At 42.8% G+C, this 19,460-nt stretch overlaps 1 protein-coding gene across 1 annotated transcript in view; it reads right to left on the minus strand.

Annotated features, from left to right (window-relative positions):
- The window catches only part of ppm1h (protein phosphatase, Mg2+/Mn2+ dependent, 1H), a 34,923-nt gene that overhangs the window by 1,872 nt on the left and 13,591 nt on the right, over positions 1-19,460 (minus strand). The window contains exons 4-9 of the mRNA XM_040133918.1: positions 11,799-11,911; positions 11,536-11,620; positions 11,174-11,292; positions 5,165-5,228; positions 3,177-3,284; positions 240-391 (exon numbers count right to left, since the gene is read on the minus strand). Coding sequence (XP_039989852.1) covers positions 240-391; positions 3,177-3,284; positions 5,165-5,228; positions 11,174-11,292; positions 11,536-11,620; positions 11,799-11,911 — 641 coding nt within the window. The remainder of the gene's footprint in view (positions 1-239; positions 392-3,176; positions 3,285-5,164; positions 5,229-11,173; positions 11,293-11,535; positions 11,621-11,798; positions 11,912-19,460) is intronic.

Here is a 19,460-nt window from a genome sequence, read left to right on the forward strand (position 1 = left end):
ATTAAGTAAACGTTAGGGTGAACTTTTGAAACCAAGCTCACAGGAGAAGAAGAGTTGGAGCGCCACATTAATAGTCTTACAATTTCTTCCTTGACATCAGAAGAAATTACTTATCTAAATGTTTGGAAATTTTCATAATTACAACAAGATAACAGCGCTCATCCTCTCCAAATAAGACAGGGGGTGAGAGGAAGTTCAGCCCTGACTGGCGGCTGCAGCGTTGTGCTGAGCGAACGTGCCTGTGCTGGTCGTCGGGGTCGCAGTTTGCCAGGAAACAGGTGACTGCTTCAGCTACTTCCTGGTTGGAGAGGACGTCCCACAGACCGTCAGTTCCCAGCACCAGCACGTCATCAGCTCCATGCTCGCACTGCGCCAGTGGGTAAACTCTGACCTGAGGGTGAGGGTGGAAGAGGGGAACGAGGATTGAGAGCTGCGAGGTTTCTAGGAATCACTCAGACGAGTTCATAGGTGCGTGCGTGCGTGCGTTTAAGGGTAAGTTCAGCCAAATTCAAAAAAATCTAATTTCCTACCTCTCGCGTGTCTTACCATGCAAATACTCCTGGAATTAATTGTCCACGTTTTGAAATATCTGCCTATAAGTTTTCTGCTCCCCCCCCCGTACAATGAAGGCGAATGGAATTTCACTTATGGTGTTCCAAGAAATAAGAGGTTACATTTAAACAAGACTGACAGCATGTCCCAAGTCTGTACTACATCCTAATTCTAAGCAGGTTGTGTGTAGATGTAGTGTGTTCACACTGGGAATTGACAAATTGCGTGTACACCAAACCACACAACGTGCACACTACAAAAACAGTCCATTTTTGAGTGTACTGTCAACGGAAACTATTTTCCCACAATGCAACACACAAAGGAAATGGAGGAGCTGCTCAAAAAAAAAAAAAAATTAATTTAAAATTAATTAATGGCTGAGAAAAAAATTAAAGAAAACGAGGTTGGTTGTGAAATAGCTCTAGAAAAATCTTGAGATACAAAAACAATAAGAATTAATTCTTCGGAGAAACATTTCGCCTTCTACTTGTGAAGTTTGATTGGCAGTGACCTTCTACATGACATCACATTGTATTGAACAATTAACTTAATATAAAATGGTTTTTATACAAACGGCTAAAACAGTATACAAGAACGTTGGTATGTAGTACATGTTGTATACAACTAGTATGTAGGATGAATTCGGGACGTGCCATGTAACATCCAGAGAACTGCGGACACTGACTAGGAAGGCACTGTGAATTTTTTAAATTCCAATTTAAATCTAAATAATATTTCACTGCTGTGAGCGCCACAAGCAATATGGCTATCTCAAATTCTCTGCAAATAAAACCAAAAACGAATGCATAGATGGATACCGCTAGAGGTAAGTGAGAAAATATGATCCTTCCTAATTTAAGTGAACTGACAATTTAAGCCCAATTTTATTATCACATCTTCCTCTATATATTTTTCTGGAAGCAACCGATAGCCTCAATCTTTCAAAGAAATCCTTAAGGAAAGAGATATTATGTTACTCTGGCAACTCTTGTGAGCCACAAGCTCTCAGATTACTATGGTTAAACAAAAGCATACTCTGAAATAGCATGAAAAATAATGCCCACTGGCCTTGGACTTGGCAAAAAAAGAAAAAAAAGCTCTAGAATGGTTGCTTCATGTAATGCATTCCTACCATGGAGGAGTCGCCTATTCACAGCAGACACATCAACCTACTGCAGAGGTTGCTGTGAAAACAACACAGAATGACCACGGTGCCTGTGAAAGCAGTTGTAAAGGAATCAGAATGACCTCCGCGTGGACCCTGAGCCTCCATGTAGTGGCAAACCTTGTGATTTAAGTCAATCTTTGCAAGAATAGAAAAGGAGTGAGGCTATCAGTCCATGAAAGAGATAGTAGTTCCCAGAATCAGTCTCAAAATAGAGATTTCAACAGCTACAAAATATCTCTGGACGTTGGGTCATGACCGCAGCTTGATTTTTGACCCAACGCCCACATTCGATCTCATGAATATGATCTCATGACTCCAAATGTCAAGGTCAGCTTTTTTCTGAGCTTTTTTTTTTTTATATATATATATATAACCTGAGAGCACTCAGTATTTCTAACTTGACATCTTGCAGGAAGGGTTTTTTTTTTCACAAACCCTAAAGGGCGCTATCCCACCTCTCCCTTTTTTTTTTTTTTTTCCTGCATTTAACGTTAGCGTGGCCTCTAATGCTCAGGTTTGACAGGTCGTACATAGTAAAAACAATGGTGTGTTTATGTTCTGTCTGAAACAATAGTGGCTACAACAATCGCAGACAGAGGAAAAATCAGAAGCTCAAGATCAAAAAGGAGGCTGAACTATGACTGAACTCAGAGGGCAATGAATTAAAGATCAAGAGAATTCATGGGCTTCGTGTCTACTGCAATCGCGCAGTAGACACTGGGAAGGAAAGGAGTCATTTGAGAACGACGGCCGGTGAGGAATGTTAATGTGCATGTTGACCGTGCAGTTCACAGTGTGGACTGTCAATGGCCACAGGCATGGCATTTTACACGGCTACGTATGTGCTCTCGTTTGATCGGGAAGTCAAGGCTGCGAGGTCAAATCAAAGGAGAGATCCTCCATAAAACACTGTAACACTGTTAACACACTGCTACTGGTGATCCCAGTTGCATTTCCTTTATTCAGTTTTGCAATGCCGAAATGTTGGGGGTGTTGTGCAACGACTGAATTTAACAGCAGAAAAACTAATATTAGTAATAATTGTAACAATTATAAACACGAGGCTCTGTGCCTCCGGATCAACTTCCCACAACTTGACTTTCACAGAGCAACTTTGAAATGTGACTTTTCGGACATTCAACAAACGCACAGGAACAAATCCAGAGGAGAGGAGAGACAGGTTTCTTCACCAAAACCCCCTACGGCAATAGAAGTGTTACAAAACACGTGTGTGTCGTGTTCAGCCTTTGTCAACCCGCCTTTTTTTAAGCAAAAAGTAAATATCCCACATCTAGACGAAAGACACTGTTCAATTCATGGAATGTAAGAGAGAGAGTGGGAAGGTACTAACACTCTTCGTTGTGTGTGTAGGATAATGCGAACGAGTACTTTCACTTTGTATGTACACACTGTAAAGGAAGACGTAATTAAGGATAAAATTCAGAATGGAGCCCACCTCTGGGCAGCAGGACAGGAAGGGCTTAATGTAGATGTTGGAGTCGTGCACTTTGAGACTGTGGTCCCCGAGACCTCTTGTGACCCCGATGGTCGCCAACACACGAGCCTGCAAAACATCAGATGCATGTAAAGCACAACCTCCATTTGAGTCAAACGAACCCACTAGTATTACAGGTTCAGCTTCCCTTAATGGAGTGTTTTTTTATTTTTGTTTATCCCAGTTCCTCCGGAATAAATCTGGAGTTTCTCATTTCTTTTTTAATATACTGTTTTCTGAACAGACAGACAGGAGGGATGCGGTGGAAGTCTTGATGGGTGTTTTGAGTTTATTATAAGCCAGGTCTTATTTTTGTAACTGTAGCCATCATTTCTATCGGTTATGACTGGTTATGAATTTCTGAGAACTGGGAACATGGTCTCATTGCTGCAACAAATTCAGACGGAGCAGAGAAACATGAGCAGTCAGACGATCGGACAAGCCAACAGTTTAGCCAGATTAATAACCCATTTTATTTGGAAGCGAGCCCGTGAGTGAGTGCAGCCTAAATGTTGTTAATCGTTGCACAGAAGAACTGTGGTAAGGTAAAGCCGAAACAGCCCAAATCTACAAAAATAAGAACACCTCCTTGTAAATCCTGGTTGGATGAAGTCATTAAAATACAAAGTGACTGTAGTGAACCTTCAGTCAGTCTGTTGCATTGACCCCTGATATCTGTAAGGAATAACCCGCATGACATAGCTCTAGCAACATTTCACTGAAGAATACTGGCTACTCCCGGCGGGAATCTTTATCTGGATGGATGCGCAGCATTTGGGGCAAATAAATACAAGCTCACCGCCGGCATCTTCCAGTCTTGTAAGTGACTTATGATCGTTCCCCAAGCCCCCTGTCTACAGAGATCGCCGCCGCGGCCTCTAAAAAGGGCCGCTGACACTGGACCGGGGAACTGGGCTAATTGAATCTGCCGTACAGTGTATGAAAAAGGGTGGCGCCCAAGGACGGGGAGACGAGTACGAGGGCGAGTGAGGTGTGGTAGGAATGATCCTGGATCAGCATGCGGCACAGAGAGGGAGAGAGAAGGAGACAGAGAAGGGAGAGTGTTTCAAAGTGGCGGTGAAGCTCCTCCGGCGGAGAAGGGGAAACATCCTGGGATTAATTGTTGAGCACTGAGGCCCAGCAGGCTGTGCGCCGGGCTTTGAAGTGCTCTGGCGTTCCTCTCCCTCGCACAAAGCCCCCCTCACTCTATCTAGCCATGAATCTCCGCGACTCACTTCAAAGGAGGAGGACGCGACGGTCAAGTGTGCAGGGGTAAACCCCGATGTGGTTGCAGGCAGAGAGCGCTCTGGGGTGACATCTGCCCCAGTCATCAGTCAAACATAGATCTACTGTCTGTCCGTATTAAATAGGAAACTGGAGAAGGCCTCAGAGAAAACATATTCAGATCTATCATGTTTCTCTGACCTTTTCAACGCATCAAGGACAAGATGTGGCACACCACCACATTTACAGCATCACTGAGGGAAGGGAAAATGTCATGAACAGTGTACTGCTCCCTTGACCTTTTCTTTTGTGTCTTGTGTCAAAAAACTGACAATATTCCCCTGCAAGTCAGTGTTTTAGCGACATCATGTGCCAATTAACATGTCACTTTTTGGAAAATTCTAATCGCCCTCTTTTATCACATTTTCATCATCTAATGGGTGGCTCCGATGGGATGCCTTAGTGCGACGTTTTATCTGCCGAGGGACATAAAAGCACAAAGTCCATTAGACAAGAAAATATTTTCTGTGCCATAGGCTGGTGCAGGATGTGAATCCCTACGGAAGAAAAGAGGCCAGGAATGCTCTCCACCGGCAGGCTCCTCAACACAGTGACGGAGGTGGGGGGTGCTGACTAATGGTGCCCCGGCGAGCTTTGATTACAGGCGAGGCGCACAAGGCCGTGGGAGTAACTTTGTCGGCAAGCGGCCGCCGAGCACTTCTTACCTTCTTGCCTTCGCCGTAGATCAAGGGAAACTTGAGGTCATCGTCCTCGATGGTTTTATACGCCCTGCGCAGAGGAGAGAGGACACTTTAATGGGTTTTTTGGTTTATGGCAGGCAGCGTACACGTGCCCAGGAGAAACATCGCCTCCGCACCCCCCGGAAGGTCCTGCTGCCGAGGCGAGTGGCACGGAGACAAAGAGTATTCTAGGAGGAAAAGGAGAGATGGTGAGGAAAAAATATTCACCCAGATATCACACAGAGGCTTAGCATAATTCCCTTCTCTTTTTTTTTTTTTTCTAACTGAACTTGTCAAAGCCTCCCTATTGGCAAAAAGTGAGACATCTATGCATGTATGAGCCACTCTTGTTCTACTGTTGGTTTTCTGTGACTGTGTGTATGTGCGTGTGCGTGTGCGTGTGCGTGTGTGTGTGTGTGTGTGCACGTGCACGTATGTATCTAAAGGTCTGGATGTAAAACGGCCGAATGATGCAAGAGTATCCATGTTCAGATTCTGCCGCTCTCAGAGCAGTGTTTAAACTTCCCCATCTAATGAATAATTTACCACTTTCAGACTTGGACCAGACAGAGCTGCAGTTCAAGGAAAAAGATAATACAGTGTGTATTCATGCCAGCTCTCAAGATACAGCTCAGAAAATTGCGGCGAAGAAAACTGTGCACTCCTACTAATAGTGAGTATACTCTTTTTCACCCATTCCAACACTTGGACTTCAAAGGAACAGCTGTGTCACTATGCACTACCAGAAACAATTTCCAGTAGGGCTGCCAGGACAAAGATTTCCATTCACAACTCACACCAGGTGCTATGAATATGAAAATCTGGCTTGTTATGAAGTCAGAGTCCTGCCCTGGATCAAATAACATTTGTAAGTGCAGCATATTATTTATTGTAGCCTTTAGACTTGAGGAAATGAAGGGACAATGTTCACAACTGGCATAAAATGATTTTAAAAGGGAGTTTAGAATTCTTTTGATAGGAATCAATACAGAAAACAACAGCTTTTTAGCCCAAAAAGTTGCGTAAAACTAACCTTAAGTTTTATTAAGCAAATATTATGTGACTCACCTTATCCAATGTATTTCAGCTGCTGTGAAGCAGATTAGCAGGGACCGGGATGGTTTTTACATTACTGCTGGTTCCACTCAGAGAGACCATATGTTTCCACCTTAGGCGAGCACTATACTGCTGCACTCAGCACTTTTTTTTTTTAACAGTGTGCAGAGCGAGGACTATCACAACGAACGCGGCCCACAAACACAGAAATACAAGTCTGCAGCCAGAGACTCTTCTGAGCGGAGAGCTGTAGCACAAAAATAACGGGCTGTAGAAAATGTTTCCTCACTAAATGTTCGCAATGTTCATGGTTAGGGAAAACCTGACGTGGAACTTAAACTGAGCATTAAGAGAGACATTCATTAAGCTGGGGCAGGTCTTACTCTCTCTATTTACAAAAAGGGAACCACCATTTCTGCTGCCATATGACTCCGAACTTTTTTCTATTTTCTATTCCACCTTCCAGAAGTCTCCAAAAAGAGAGAGAGAGAAAAAAAAAAACAACTACAACATAGAGACGCAGACTTTCTGTTATCATTTCAAAGATGTCTCGGATGAAATCCCCAGAGCCTGCTGTCAGGGACAGTCCCCCTCTCGAGATGCATGTTTACAGGGAAACCGGCCCGTCAGCCTTGCGATACCGAGTGTGTGACAGAACGAGAAAAGACGCACATTAACCCTGCTGTGATACCTGCTCCGTGCTCTGGGACACGCAGTCCAAGACCAGCGAGGAGAGTTGCTCAAGGGCCGTACTGTTTGACCACAACACTGAGCGCTTTCACATTCAAGGGCTGCTTGGTGGCCCAGTACTTCGCAGAGTGGGGGCGGGGAAAGGAAGAGAGGGATGCGGGGAAGGAGGGGGGTTGTATCGTCCTCTCCGCAGGTGACGAGAGAGGGGCAGGAGAGGAATGGAGTGATGTCATCTCTGCTCGGTGCAAAGAGGGGTGACAGAGAACTATTAGCAGTGTGTGCTCAGCATCCTGATCTGCACACACACTTGTATACATCTCTACACACAGGGAAGCCACAGACACACACACACCCGTCGACAGACTTTGAGGTGACATTGCGACGGGCCTGTGTCAGCAATGGATGACTCAGACAAACGGGTGCAGTTGACAGCAGGGTTCCATTAACAACCTTTTGGCCAACCTTGACGGGCTCTTCATAGATTGACTGGTGCTTCCAGGAGCAGAGCAAGGCCAGAGTTAATGGCAGTGACCCAGTGACTCGCCCCATGTACAGTAAGTTGTAGGCATCAGTCAAACTGGTGCAAAGGCATAGTGGAAAACGAATGGGAGAGGAGGAGGAGCAAGACAGGAAGAGGAAGAGAGGGGGTGAAAATGTACGACAGTGATGAAAGTGCGTGTTAGTCCCCCTCCTCTCTGATTTATTGTCTATAGGATCAGGGGGAGGACAGATAGCCCAGGGGGCGTGGGCATCAAACAGAGACAGCTTGAGAGCCGTTCATTGTCATTTATCACTGCCCTCTTTGTGGCCTATGCACCATCTTTTTTTGCTTTCTTTACATCTTACCAACCTTTTTCTTCCTAGGCTTTTCCTCTCCTCCTCTATCTCTATTACTATCTTTGTAGCTTACCCCAATCTACTTTCATTTCTACTTCACTTTCCATCTCTGTCTCTGAAGCAATTTCCTTCTCATCTGTTCTCCTTCCCCCTCTCCCTCTGCTCTCCAGCCAGCCACCTTCTCTCCGCCCGGCTGGCTGTGCGGCCATGGCGTTTAGTATCACGTCAAACATGGGTGACTGCTCGACATCCATCACATCGCGACGTCTGGCGCACAAAAATGTCCTCTGTCCTGGACACCAACACCCATTTCTGTTTGCAACACCAAAGCCAGCGCACACATCTAGTCCAACCAGCCGAGGGAGGGGCGATGAAGAAAGCGAGGGAGGGAGACAGAGAGAGGTGGGCTTCGGGCCCGTATGCCTTCATTAGAGCACAGCCTTTATCATGGATGCCGGAGTCCACCCACACACACGCGGCATGTGGGTACACAGTCTACACATACAGACAGTAGAGTGGAGACATTAAAAAAAAATAAAAATCCTCCGTACCTATAGAGCCTCTGAACTGCACCTATGCAGGATAACACAGTTGAGTCACACCCGCACACATCAGAGCAATCAGCCACGCTGGCTGACAGGGTACTAATTTAAGACCCAGACTTAGCCCGGGCGAAACTGCAGCAGAACTGGGTTATGGGTAGAACCTGATTAAAAATACATCACAGACCGTCTGCGCTGCTGAGACAGTAAGCAGGAGACGACAGGCTGAGAGTTCTGGGCCCCAATAAGGAACACAGTCGCTGACTGACCTACATCTGCTGAACCGAGCGGCGTCGCAAAACACACCCACAGAGAGGTGGTTCCAGAAAACATACTGTTCATCTCTTCTCAGTCACCTGCTTTGTCCCAGTCTACTCTCTCCATATTTTCTTCCCCCTGTCTCTCTATCACTTACAGTATATATCTATAAATATAAGTGCATACATTCACATTATACAGGTACTTGTCCTTTACTCCGGCATTTCTATATTTCTATTCTATTTTCTCTATTGTACTTTTCACTCAAATGCAAGTATCGGACAACCATGGTCACTGATTACTGCATATTGAGATTCCTCGTACAAAGCGTACGATCACTCTAGAAGATATATGATGAAGGTATGATACAAGATATTGCGTAAGCTTAAACTGCAGTAGTATATGAACTAGTGAGAAAACTGCCTCCAGCTTTATGCAGCTACAACATAAGAAATGTTGCTTACATGTCAACGCAGTAATAGTAGTCCAATATAATAACATAACACTGACAGAGCCATTCAGTCTGCATTATGAGTGCTTTTACTTTTAATACTTTAAGCACATTTTGCTGCTTATAGTATACTAATACTTCCACTCAGTGGTGTAAGAAATATCCAAACCCTTTACTTTAGGGAAAGTAGTAACACCACAATGTAAAAACAGAAGTAAAAGTCCTACATTCAAACTTTAACATTACTTTAACCAAACTTTAACTAACCCCGGTGATGAAGACATTAGTTGAGCAGCTGCAGTCGAAATGAATCAGCTGCTCTCAACTGGTCAATCACAGTGTGTCTGACGAGTTTCACTTTAAGTCTGTTTGTTTCTGTTTAAACTGGGATCCAAGCTTGATCCCAATTAGTCGGAAGAATCTCAGAAAATAAAAAGGTATAAGTGCAAAAGTATCATCACTACACATGTATTATCAGTTCTGTTTGTTTTATTAGCATTAATGTGTAAGCAAAATTTCACTGTTGTAGTCGAGTTGAAATTAAACATTGCTACATCAGATGCTGTTGAGTAATTTAATGTACTGTATACCAAGGAATTTTGTATGCTAGGGTTTTAAAATCTTAATCTTCAAAGTAACAAGTGACTGAGGCTTTCAAATAAATGCGGCGGAGTAAAAATTGCAATATTTTCACCTGAAATGTAATGGACCAGAGGTAGCATAGAATTTAAAGACTGAGGTGCAAGTAACTCAGAACGGTGGATAAATACATTAATTTGGCAGTTTATTAGGCTAAAAGTAATGCAGTCTAATACAACAGTCCTGCAATAAATCCTCCTTTCATGAAGGTTATAATGTACAGTTTTATTTAAACTGTACTAGAGAGCTGTTGATTTAACTTTATGGTCATTTTGGAGGCTGCAATTTGCGCTGCTGTTGAATTGTATTGCTTTATACGTACAGGTTTTGCTATTATCTTGTCCACCCCGTTCGCTGTATATGATAGCGGATAGGCTAAATAGCAGAAACACAATGTATAACGCAATACAGTTCAACAGCAGCAGAGACTACGGCCTCAGAAATGATCATACATTAAAACCGTAACGAAGGAGGATTTATTGCAGGACTGCTGTGTTAGACTACATTAGTTTTAGCCAGGCGTACCTAATAAACTGCCAACTGAGTGTACATTACTTGATTAAATACTCTTGATTACTTTACCATTGTTTGGCTTATGTGTCACAATTAGGAAACATTAATTCTTTTGACATATTTAAAAGAAGTCGTCATTTTTCCACAGTTCAAATTCTTATTAAGGTTCTGATTGCCGGACCTGTTTGATCACTGAGACTGCTCCTAATTAGCATTTAGCCTAATGTGACCTTTGTAACAATGTAATTAATATTGTCTTTCGCTTATTGTGAAATTAAATTAAATAATCTACCCCTTCTCTACCTAGAAGAGACCAGATCTAAAAGTCGACACCTGAAGCTGTGTATGTAATCCCTCCTGCTCCGGTCCTTTTTCCCCTCACTTTATCACTTCTGTCAGTCTTTATGTATTCTCGCTTTTCTTCCCTCTCGAACCATCTTCATCAGTCTCTTTGTCCTTTTTTTAATCTCTCTCCACAGTAAGATAAAGAGCCGCGTCCTTGCTGTGCCCACAGATTCCTTCTTGCTGTTTTCTCACACACAGAAGCAGAAATGTCAAGGCCCTTTCCTGGCCTCCTCCTGACGGCGAAGTTTTTGAATGACTTTTTTTTTTTTTTTCACTCCAGTACACACTGAATGAGACAGAGGCTGCTATTGTGTGCTATTTTCACATCGGGTGCATTATATAAAACAACTCAAATGTAGATAATGTCACAAAGTGATATCTCACAGAGGTATCATTATATGAGGCTTGGTAGAATAAATGAATTATATAAATTATATAAACTCATCTCTGGGGGCACATAAATGAAGTTAGAGGATGTAAAAAATTAAACAGGATTTCTATCAAATGTGTTTAGTCTTAAATAATATAACAGGAAGGCAGAGAAGACACTTACTGGCACACATGTTGAAGAATCAAAACGGGAAAATACATCAAACATTGGTATCCTCAAAGTTAGCATGCCATGACACCTGTGTCTGTAAATCAATGAATCAATCAACCCACCATCCCGACATGGTGAAGTCACGGTACAGCATCCTCTTCCCGACCTCTTTCCTCTGCACTCTCCTCGGGAATTCCAGATGTGTAAACTCGTTCCCTAATAAGTGGGGCTGCATGTAGGCCTTTGATATGAAAAAAAGAAAGAAAGGGAAAAAAAAAAAAAAAAAAACAGAAAAAGAGTAAGATTGACGTGCCCAGGGGATAGGAAAAACAATTCCATAGTCTATTAAGCTGGCAAAGAGAGCAGGCAGTGTAAGAGAGACAGACCTAAGCACAGCCGGGATCTCAATGGGAGGGGAGGTCAGCTCTGCTAATATCTGACAGCTGTGCTCGCAAGAAAGGAGCTGAGGAAGGTTCTTTCTTACCAGGAACTGCAGTCGCTGTCTCTCCGACTCTGGTGTGAACTCTGCTGACATGGGGATGACTTCCTTGGCCCGGATAATGATAGCTCTGAGGGTTAGGAGCAGACAAAACAAATCTCAGTTTCTTTAAGCTGGGACACTGTCGCTCCCGCTGGCTGCAGGGCACGAGAAGGTGAGCAACAGAGATAGAAAACGCCCACACGTTATGTGCGCTTTATTGCGGGGGTACACTCGTTTTTCTGCGCGCATGAGTGCGCGCGTCTCACCTGCTGTCCCCAGCGTTCCCAACGAAGAGCTTCCCGAGTAAATAGACGACCACCAGGGCAGTGCAGCCACCCGAGATGTTGTAAACTGCCTTCTCCTTTTCTATCTGTACATCCTAAACACAAAACACACACACATTAATCTTTTCCTGAGAGCCCATAATACCCACATCCTCCAGAAATAATCCTGTGTCTAATCATCACAGCCCTCAAAAAAAGTTTTTCCTATCACACAGCAGCATATTTAAGCAAGAACCTGATAATGTGTAAAATAGTGCCCTGATACTTAAAACCCGCCATGATACCATTATTAATTATGGCAACGTAATGAATTCATTTATCAAGAGCGCCATAAGTCAAGGACCAATAAAACAAAATGGAAACCAAAAGGATAGAAGAGAAGGTTTGGAGGGACTGCTGGTTATTACACCAGCTAATTAGCCCAGATTAAGTTGGTGCTAATTAAACCAAAAGAATGATTTAAAAAAAAAAAAAAAAAGCCATACTATTAGTTCATTAATTAGATGAATAATTAACCTGTCAGTGGATTAATCAAAATGCTAAAATAAATTTGAACCAAGCTGCTCACACTTGGTTTCACCCTTCTTTGCTATCTCACTGGCTGCTCCTGGTCCGCTGTTAACGGCTCCTCAGGGGCCTTCAATTGCAGAACAGAAGAAGGAAGTTATACCGGGGAAAACAGATGACCCCACGGGCGCTTCCTTCACATCGCTCCATCGCTAGTAACAGATGGAGTGGGATGAAAAATGTTGGTGAACACATTTGTCCATCATTAACATGTTTTCCCATGATGGCTGTTCACTCCAGCTAAAGCATTATCGCCTTTAGCTCTGTTGCTGAGGACCTCCATCTAATTAAAACACTGTAAATGTGTGTGTGTGTGTGTGTGTGTGTGTGTGTGTGTGTGTGTGTGTGTGTGTGTGTGTGTGTGTCTGTTCACAGCAAATGTATGTGTGTGTTTGTATCAGATGAGGAACAACAGTGGACTGTAGTGTATGCCTGCATTGTGTCTATTAATCGAGTGTGTTTGTGTCTGGATGAAAGATGGATGGGCGTGCGAATCTGATTGCAAGCGTGTATATTCAGTTCTTCCTGTGTGTATGTGTGTGTGCTAGTGTAGTCTTTGTGTACGATTTTGTGCGAGACAGAAAGTCTGTGTGTATATGCATGTGTGTGTTTCTGTATCCCTCCTCTCCAGTAACAGAACACACACACACACACACACACACACACACACACACACACACACACTCCATTGTTGCTGCTGTCTGTTTGAAGAAGCAACACATTTCTCAGGAGTGAGAGGGCATGAAGGGGTACAGAGGATGGATAGGTGTGTATGTGCGTGAGTTGAGTAGGGGGAGGTGAACAAATGTGTCCTTCACACTGGATGAATTATGAATCCATAGCAAGCTATACATATTTATCCTAACTGTATCCAATTCCTCTTGCTGCAGGCAAAGTCTTTAATAATAAAAATGCCTGCATAAACATCTACACCTTTCTCCTCTCCACTTCTGCCAGGAATACTCAGGAACAACTAAGCTAAATAACCAGCCAGCAGAGAGAGACGGAGACATACAATGCTCAAAAAACACACGTCATTCTACTGAAATGCCATAACTACTTAATGCAAAATGGTTTCTGCACTCCTTGAAATGAAAGTCCTTATTGAAAGAAGAAAAAAAATACCATGAGGTAGGACTAACAAATCAGGAACTGCTCAAATTCACACAAGTCCCACATAATATCACCACATCAGCCATTATAGAAAAATAATAAACCGTAAATAAAAAAAATAATCATCTTGCAAATAAAAAATGACGCCACTCTAGCAACAAGGACAGCAAAAGCAAAATGAATTATATTCCAATACAATCCACTTGAATAGTCGAGAAAAAAAAAAGTCAGGGACACACTAAAGCGCGGCACAGACATAAAAAGTATCATGAAGTACACCCCCACAGATCTCCCCCGACCAAACCACATTAAATGTTTAAAAAAAAAAAAAAATCACAAAAATGAGAGGAGCAGATGCGTCTTGGATTGAGAAGGAGCAATTTCAGTTAACATGATTTTGTCGTGAACGCCACCATTTTCACAGCAATGTGCACACCGGCACACTTGCCCGAGAAGAGGAGGTTGAACTTTACTGGCAAAAGCTGCTGTTATTTACATGAGTACCTGTACTAAAATGGGAGTTACAGGTCAGGACAAAAAAAAAAAAAAAAAAGTCCTTCTCTGTGTTGTCTGCAGTGCACCTGGTTCATGACTTTGCAGAATGAGTAGGAGAGCCTACAGCTATTAGGGCTAAAAGCAGGAACAGAAAAATGTACTCTGAGAACAGCGATGGCTGATATAGAGGCTGGAAAGGACGGATGATGATGGTCAGTGAGACAGGTAAGTAATGGACAGCGACATATAAGTTGTTGTTAAGGGCAAGACAGACCTTTGCGCAAAACCTTTCCAAAAATCCACTATTTATTTACTATGACCCGCTGCCAACACACATTCACATTACCTTGATTCTGTGGCTGTCGATAGTCATGCAATAATGGTTAAACTACTGCGCTGTGATAGACCGGCAACTTGTTCAGGCGCCACTGTAGCCAAATAAGTGCAGGGAGAGAAAATATCGAAAAATGGGGTAAATTAACGGCTAGACTTAATGATTAATGATCACTAATCCTACTCCCACACAACAAAGAACACAAGACACACACTTATAGCATAACCTCGTCAAAATGTTCTAATAATTTACATTCATTTCCGGAAGGCTAACCCCTAACAACAACATAGCTCATGCTAGAAAACTGGTAACAGTAACCTTCAAAAAGGAACGGTGTAACTTGGGAAATTTGCTTATCTGCTTTCTGTCTGTCTGAGCGAGAGACAGTGTGGTTTCACACTGTCGCGGCCGAAGCCAGGGGGCGCTTAGCTTAGCTTAGCATAAGTCAGAGGAAACAGCCAGCCTGGCTCTTTCCAGTGTTCAAAGCTCAGCACTCCAACACCTCCAAAGGTCACTGATTTAAAGGAATAGTTTGACATTATGCAAACATACACCTATCGGCTTTCTTGCAAAGAGTTAGATGAGAAGACTGATACAGTTCTCATGAACTGGTGCTCAATGTGAAACTGCACCCAGCAGCTGGCTAGCTAAATTAGCACACGGACAGGCTATCTGTAAACGAGGAGACAGATAGCCCGGCCTTGCCCAAAACTAACAAGATCCGCCTAACAGCAACTCTAAATCTCACTGATATGTCTCATTTGTTTAATCCGTTGTAACACGGGGTTATGTGCAAGACTTTTTCTTGGCCAGGAGCACTGACTTCCTGGAGTCGCCTCTGTTTGCTGTGCAACCGCGCAGGGATGAGTGTGCTGTTTTTACACTTTGGTTTTTGTCCAGATTACACAAATGACATAATGCGGTAAATAATGAGCTTTATAGGCTAGCCCGGCTAGCTGCTTCCTATTCCTGATTACACAAATCATAAATTGAGCTCTAAAATACTCACGAGGCAGTAAAGATGTGACAGTCTGCACGCGTATAGCTCAACCTGATCACAGACAGACAGACAGACAGACACACACACACACACACAGTACCAGGGTTCAGGGGCTAAATGTCTTGCACTGAGGAGGGTCATAGAAGGCCACTGATCTCATCCCCTCTTCTTTCTGTCCTGTCCCAACAAACAGCTCAGAGTGATAAGACTCTCTGTCTCCGAGCTAAACGCTGTTTTTTTTTTCATGTTTACACATCCGTGAGTGTTTATCAGGGCCTGAGCTGCCACTCCACACAAACCGGCCACTTTCGTAGGAATGCAGTGAGTCATGTCAGAGGAGAATTAAAGGCAGATCCCACTGATAAGACACAGAGGCTCCGAGATTTAGAGTGACAAACCTTCCCAAGGTTCTCTGATATTTCCCATTTTATTAAAGAATGACCTTTGTTAAATAAAAAAAAAAAAAAAGAGAAGAGTGGCTTTTAGGGGTGAGATTCTGCCAAAATCAGCTTTTTGCTAGTCACTCAGCAAAAGTGGAAGTGACAGTTTTCTTGTTCCAAGCAGAAATTTGTATTATTTGAACCAGATTGCATCTAATTTTACTGTAACGATTCCTCAAATGAAAATAAATGACAGCTGTGGAGGAAAGTAGTGGCTGTAAGTAGAGCCCATAGGTGAGAAAAAAAAAACCCGCTGTAACCACCTGGAAAAACAAATTAGTAGTGGAAATATGCATGCTTTAAAACACTGCTCTCTGAAATACAACTTTAGACCACCAATAGACAGTTTTGTAGCTGTAAGCTTCGAGGTATGAGAGAAAAAGATGCGGTGACGTCAGCCCCAATGCTTGAAATGGTGGATTTCAGTAGGATTCTCCTTTAAGAAAGAGAGGAGACACGGGGTAAAAAGTGCAGATTCAGAGCTGGATAAAGAGCTGGAGAGGCATATGAGCGGAGAGAGGGGAAGCAGAGGGAGACGTAGATGTTTGCTGATTGCTAGGAGTCGTGGGCAGATATGTTTCTGACAGGAAAAAGGCGACCAGAGAAGGAAATAGGCAGCAAAAGAAAAATAAAGCGTTGCATTATAAAGTCAGAATATGTACTCCGGGTAAGAAGTACACCGTTCAACAGTAGTTCTATTGTCACAAGTTATTAAAAACGCAGTCCTCCTGACTCTGTGGAACAAAATCAGCTTATCAATAAACAAAAATTCACAACAGACATTTCAATTCATCAACTGATCCGTATACAAACGTTCGTTACACTTAAACACGCAAAGACACAAGTGCCCCAGTACACTGTTTCCTCTTCTATGGTCACACAGCTTGGTAAAAATAGTTAATTGCACACTGCCGCCTAGTGGTTAAAAGGCAGAAGCACTAGGATTAATTGCATTTTCTAATGGCATTGATCTGGCTCCCTTCTGTAGAAATCTAATTTGACCTCCCTGAGCGACCTCACCCGCAAAACAAATGTTGGCTTTTAGCAAAGTCTTTGTGATGTGTACATGTGGGTAAAGCATTACTGGAGGATAACTCAGAGCGTCTGTTTGAATCTAGTTGCAAGGCCAGACAGGTGGGGTTTACAGCAGCAAGGCAGCATAGTTACTAAATAGATTGTATAAATTTATTCATATACTCTCGTGTATTTTTTTTTCTTTTTATCCCACGGGGGCCTCTGTATTTACCCTATTGCCTCAGTTTTTCACTCTGTAATCATTAATACACTATGGACTGTGTAGGTGCTCTCAGCTGAAACTATTAGTCGATCGACAGAAAAACAAATCGGCAAACTATTTTCATTAGAGTGACTTTAATCTCTCAGTGTAACAGTAGATAAGATCATTAGTCTTTCGTAACCCAGCCGGGGGCGATGAACATAGCAGAGGCTGCTGATCGAAAACCCTGATGTTGAAACTGAGGCCGGCGGCCTTTGACTTGTCCCCCCTCAAAGCCTGTCAGGCAGGCCTGCACTGTTTTGTTTGGCTCTGGACTTTTATCTCTTGGCCTCTGCTTGAGTTAAGTCTCCAGCATCCATTTGCAGCACAAACCAGATGGCGAGAGTGTGTGGCCTGCAGCGGCTAGAGGGGGAAAGTACATCATTTCTCATGGCTCTGAGGCTGCTTGCTGGCTGACCAGCTGGTTGACGGACAGACGGGCAGACAGACACCAGGTGCTTCCAGTTTGAGGGGTGAAGTCATAAATGATGAATTCAGAAAAGGTACTTGTTGTGTGAGTGTGCGGGTGTCGTCATCAACAGAGTTTTGGTGCAGTTTACTGTCAGCGTGATCACACCTCGACCTCATGCACCTCATCGCCCTCGCCCAGCTGGTAACACACATACTCATCTCTCTGGGCTGCCAGAAGAGAATGACGCTCCGGACGAGTTCATATCAACTCACAGCAGTGCGGTAAATACCTAAATACCTAAAATACCTACGAATTTTGAGTATCAAACACTACATCTCAAATGCTGGCTTGATAGCTGTATAAAGAGTCACTATGAACGGTCAGACCATCATCCTTCTTTGGTGAAATACTGTTTGGAGCATACACACAGACGGACAGTCCGAAGTAGTGGTTTGAGGAGCCTCACTGGCTGTCTCGAAGTTTGTTTGTTTTAGCCATCGCGACCGCTCGTGACAACCTGAACGAATTGTGACTGAGATAATTCAAGCTGACCACACCCACAGCCCTTTGCGAAAGAATGGAGTGTTTGTCGTATACGGCCACCTTTCACGCCTACAGGGAACCAGTGTTTGATACACAAAAGACAGAGAGTGTGTGAAGTGTCATTTTAAATGCAGTGGCATTTTAATTTCAGGTTGAGACGTCATGAAACAAGGATGTTTGTGCTTACGTGTGTTTGTAGTGTACTTCATACAGCATCCTGTATATACATGTACCTGTGGGTCAAATTCAACAGGAAAATGATTCATGTGTGCACACTTAACTTTAATAGGCAGTAGCAGGAAATCCGGGATGACTCTGTGCATTTTGTTTGACCTTCTAATTGCAGTGAATCGATATCAATTGCCTTACAAAGCAGTTAGAGTTTAATGGATGTAAAGTATGCATACTGAAAGATCTGTGTTTGCACACTTATTGATAAATCCATAATTGAATAATAGTTGTAATTTCTGTAAAGAATCTGTTATAAAAGTTTATATCACTGTGCAGTTTTTACCGAGTTCTGTGATATTGTGTGCGTGAGATAAATGGAGAATGTATGCAAAGAGAAACTAATTTCGATCGTAGGCTTGTATTAGAGCTAACAGAATGTTGTTACTTCTGGCGGCAAAAAAATGTGCCTTTTTCTTATCTTATTTTTTCAGCAACATCCTTTTTTAGCAAAGGGACATGACTAGCCTGGGAAATACAAATGAAGTAGCAATACAGGAACACTGAGGCCGAGATGCATGCTGCACAAAAAAAATCCAACAGTGAACGGAATAATGTATTATACATAATACAGCTTAGAGCAGAGGTTCTCAACCTTCTAGGCTTGTGACCTGTCAGTGTGCAGAAATGTCTGCCTGTGACCCCTCATCAGGAATGAACATGAGCGGTAAACCTTTCAACAAGAATGATTTTCAAATGCACTTGAAAGTGTTTAAGAGGCCTATAAATATATCATTTGTAGCTTTAGTCTAAGTATCCAATATTCCTCAATAAGGAAGCAGACATTAGAACCAGTCTGAAAGAAATAAACATAAGTTTGTGCAACATTGATATTTCTTATCCATAATTCTGTGTTGAGCCTTACTATATGAATAATCAGAACACCGTAGTGTTTACAGATACACTTTCTGATTTTCAAATTTCTACATTTCCTCCCAAGCTCAATTTTTCACGAAACTCAACTGTAAAAGTGTGAGTTTCAAAACGTCAAAGTTAGGCTGAGAGGATAGTTCCAGATTTAGGGGGGACAGTTTGGCACAGAAACAGAATCAGGGACAGTCTACTTAAGATTGTGGTGGAAGTGTCCTTTTTCCTTTGTGGAAGTGGACTATTAGCAGCAAATGAACAGGTTTTTTTATGTTCTGTAATTTAAATATGGTGTGTGTGTAGTCTTTTCATTGCACAATGGAAAGTTTATCTAAGACCTTCTATCCAAACAGGTCAGCACGTTATATC

Source organism: Xiphias gladius, chromosome 8 (assembly GCF_016859285.1).
Source record: "Xiphias gladius isolate SHS-SW01 ecotype Sanya breed wild chromosome 8, ASM1685928v1, whole genome shotgun sequence".
Taxonomy (NCBI): Eukaryota; Metazoa; Chordata; class Actinopteri; order Istiophoriformes; family Xiphiidae; genus Xiphias; species Xiphias gladius.